The sequence below is a fragment of the Gavialis gangeticus genome, unplaced genomic scaffold (assembly GCF_001723915.1).
Source record: "Gavialis gangeticus isolate Ggan-Ray unplaced genomic scaffold, GavGan_comp1, whole genome shotgun sequence".
NCBI lineage: Eukaryota > Metazoa > Chordata > Crocodylia > Gavialidae > Gavialis > Gavialis gangeticus.
Genome location: NW_017728996.1, coordinates 52469537 through 52473256, shown reverse-complemented (window position 1 = coordinate 52473256; position 3720 = coordinate 52469537). Strand labels below are relative to the sequence as shown.

The 3720-nt window shown below is 40.4% G+C and overlaps 1 protein-coding gene across 2 annotated transcripts in view; it reads right to left on the bottom strand.

Moving 5' to 3' along the window:
- Window positions 1–3720, bottom strand: part of MYO9A (myosin IXA) — a 382153-nt gene that overhangs the window by 33483 nt on the left and 344950 nt on the right. For both annotated transcript variants that reach the window (XM_019504515.1, XM_019504516.1), the window contains exon 28: window positions 1001–1113. In XM_019504515.1, the coding sequence (XP_019360060.1) occupies window positions 1001–1113 (113 nt within the window). The remainder of the gene's footprint in view (window positions 1–1000; window positions 1114–3720) is intronic.

Here is a 3720-nt window from a genome sequence, read left to right as displayed (position 1 = left end):
TGCATGCCTTTGCCACCTTGCGCTGGATGGTGAATCCCAGCAGGCGATGATCGCTGTCGCCCAGGTGGTCAAGCACCCGCAGCCCCCTCACCAGGTCATCACCCGTGGCCAGCACTAGGTCCAACAAAGCGTCCCCCCTGGTGGGGCTGTGCACCTTCTGGGTTAGATGGAGGTCCTGCACACTGTCTAAAAACCTACGCGAGCGTTCAGACCTGGCTGACTGCTCTTCCCAGATGTCCGGGAAGTTCAGGTCCCCCACGATTACCACATCCTTAGCCTTCACTACCTCTGTGAGCTGACCCAAGAAATCCTGGTCAAGCTCCTCACCCTGGTTGGGAGGTCTGTAGTAGACTCCCATCGTTAAGTCTCTTTCACCTCGACAGCCTTTCACTCTAACCCAAAGCACTTCAGAGTGCCCCTCCCCTGACTCCTTGCCACTGGACGAGGATGTGTATTCCTCCTTAATATAGAGTGCCACACCCCCACCTCTCTTTCCTATCCTGTCCCTCCTGCACAGCCTATAGCCCGTGACATTCACCACCCAATCATGTTCTTCCTTGTTGTTTCCTTATAGGACACAATAAAACGTTTCTCACAAAAACTTATTACTCTACCCAAGTCTGGGATTTGTTCTCCTCCTTGTAATTATAAATTAAAGGCTGCATTTTCAAAAACATTTGCTTACAGGCACACACAATGGGATGGCCTCACACAGGAAATTTGGTATTTATCTGTGACAATTTAGCCATGTAACTCATTACACAGGCTTGGTTTTACTGTTCAGTACAACATTTATCAATGGTCCATAAGGCATTTTACTCGAGAAACATGCCAGTGACTATTTCTTAAGTTTAGCCTTTGGAACACTTCTTGAAGAGACAGCAAATCCAGGGACCGGACCCATCATACTAATGTGTGGCAGGAAACAAAGATGACGCAGGCTTGTATACATGCTGCCCTGGGGTTTCAGCACCCAACCCTCCACGCTGACCTTTCATACCTGCCATCTGGAGCTAGATTCTTCTGAATAGTGGCCAGCTTCCCAATCTCTCCCTGAGACATTGTTTTATGAAGTTTGGTTTGGCCTTCACCTGATGCAAATCGCTGTGACATCTGTAATAATTACAAGAAAAAACACTTTACAAACAAGACTCCCTTGTGTTGCAGGTGACAGAAATCTAGAGCTAATGAGAAATTCACCTGCTGCACAAGAAACACTGAAAATGTTGCATGCTATTGCTCACAGCAACTTCATTCCTGTTTGGTTGTCTAAGAATTGACTAAGAGGTAAACAGTTAAACGTAGAGACATAGTTCAACTATCTCCAAGTCCACTTACAGGAAATGAACTGCCTAATGCCTCCTAAAAGACCGCATTTCATGTACCATACAACATGCTGCTTCGGCACCCTATTTACATACTTATTTTCACACAGGTATAATAATAAATGTTCCTTTCTCAAGAGGAATCCCTTAAACTGGGAGTTGCAAGAGATACTTTCAACTTCTACACTTCACACCAAATTTTCACCAATGCAGAGCGCCCAAGAACGTGCAGTCACCTGGATCACGAGGGAGGGAAAGGACTACCTTCTCCTTTTGGAAGAGGGATGTTTGCAATAAAATTTCCAGCATGTGCTCCCAGCAAAAAAAAAAAAAAAAAAAATGGCAAGGCCAACACTCTACACCATACTCTCCATCATATTAACATATTGTCCTGATAAATCTCACTGTCAGTATTCAAAGCTTGCTCTGGGCTCACTTGGAAGGCAAAAGAAAAAAAAAAGATATGCCCAGCCTGCTAATACTCTGACAGGCTAAAATGGACACCCTTCTGGAAAAAGAAATGTAAAATGTTTATTTTCAATCTTTAAAACCATACGGGATTTCGTAGTTCCTGCCACAATTTAAAACAGCATGGGTAAATTCTGGCAGTGTGAACTGAACTGATTATTAATGATGGAGCTCATTAAGTTCAATAAAAGTTCCCTGAAATATACTGCATGCCATATCTTCTAAGGTTTTCTGTAAAACTCTTTGAATTTAAATTTGGCATTATTTTTATTGCTTCTGATTCAGTGGGAAGCAATAGTGCAGAGACCGTGTTTTTCTAATCTCCCTTGAGCATAGGACTAGATAGGCTGCTATCACTGTTATGTCTTCTTTGGTTTAAAAAAGACAATCAGTCACTGTTCCAAAATGTGTTGTCCAAAACCATGCCTGAGGCAGTCAGTTGGAGATGTTATCTTAATCCTAATCTCTTTGTGTATTTATGCAGCACCCAGCAATAGTGGCATCTGGGCATAAAAATCTATAATTGGAAATATTAAATATAATCAATTCTCTTTTTTCTTCCCTAGATGTAGGAGAAAGCAGTTCAATTCGTATGTTGGTTTCTTCTGTGCTAAAAAAATAAAACAAAAAACAGTGACATTTCATCTGCAGTGAGAAGCTCTATAGATATTACAAACAGCAATATATATATAGACATTACTGAAGAGGATATTTGGGCATATTAAAGAGGAGGATTAGGAAAAAATGGTTGTTTAATCATCCAGCTTCTGAAAACAGTGCTGGATTCAGCAACTCCAATGTGACTGCTGAAAGGGGCAGCAGCTATTCCTTTCAGGTTTCCCATGTAAAATGCACAGATTATTACTGAAACTGTTTTCAACTAGAGTGGTAATTTCTGAGTTTGACTCCTGGTTGTGATCATCTTCCTGACAAAAAAACGTCATTTTTGGCAATGACTCTGGGAGCTGAAACTGTACTTTATAAAACCAGACAGAGCGATATAATCAAAAAGACAACAGCAATTTTTCTTGCTTACAAAACCCTTATCCTAATATCTTCTTTTCCAGAAAGATGAATGTTAAGAGGCATGGTAATATATTTCAGAGAAGGAGAGGGAGAGAGACGGCTGTTTGGACTATACGCTGCATTTGGTTTTTTGGTTTGGGGGGGGAGGGCGTTACTGAAAAAACTTACCAATCAAATATACAGATTTGTTTAATGCTTTTTTTCTTTCAGTACACATTATACTCTATAGTTTCTATGAATATAATAAAATGCTTTAAACAGTTATGTAAAATCTTGATTCAAAGGCAGTAACAGTTGCCACATTTTTTTAAAAAGGTCCAAGCCTTTATTTCATTTCCTTCATGTATGTGGCTTTCTGAACATTTAAAATGTTTTATCCCTTATTAGCCACGAGATGGCATTACATGAAGCACGCTGCCAATCTTGAAACAAGGAACTGCAGCAGCACAAATACAAGTTCCCCTTTTCAAGCTTGTGAATTTTCTCTGACAAAGGTCAACTGTGCAACGCAGAGGTTAATTACAAAAATCTCAATCTCCTCGCATTGTATTTGACTAGAATATTTAGTGTTACATTGAAGTAATATTTTAAAGGCTCTTTTTACTGAAGAGAAATAAGGCAAAATATCCAGTTCTTCCTTGTAAGTGACAGCAGCTCTGATCAAAAATACATGGACACAGTCAAACATCTATTCCACTAGCTGGCGACTCAAATGCTCATGAAAGTAGCTACAGTTTATACATATGTTTCATACAAATTAACCTATTAAAATAGTTGTCTTAGGGTTAGGCAAGACGGTCAACTGACTGGTCAAATATTGCCAAACGACTGGTCAACTGACTACATATTTTTTTTGACTGGTCAAAGATTATGGCAATTTGATACAACACCCCCCCCCCCC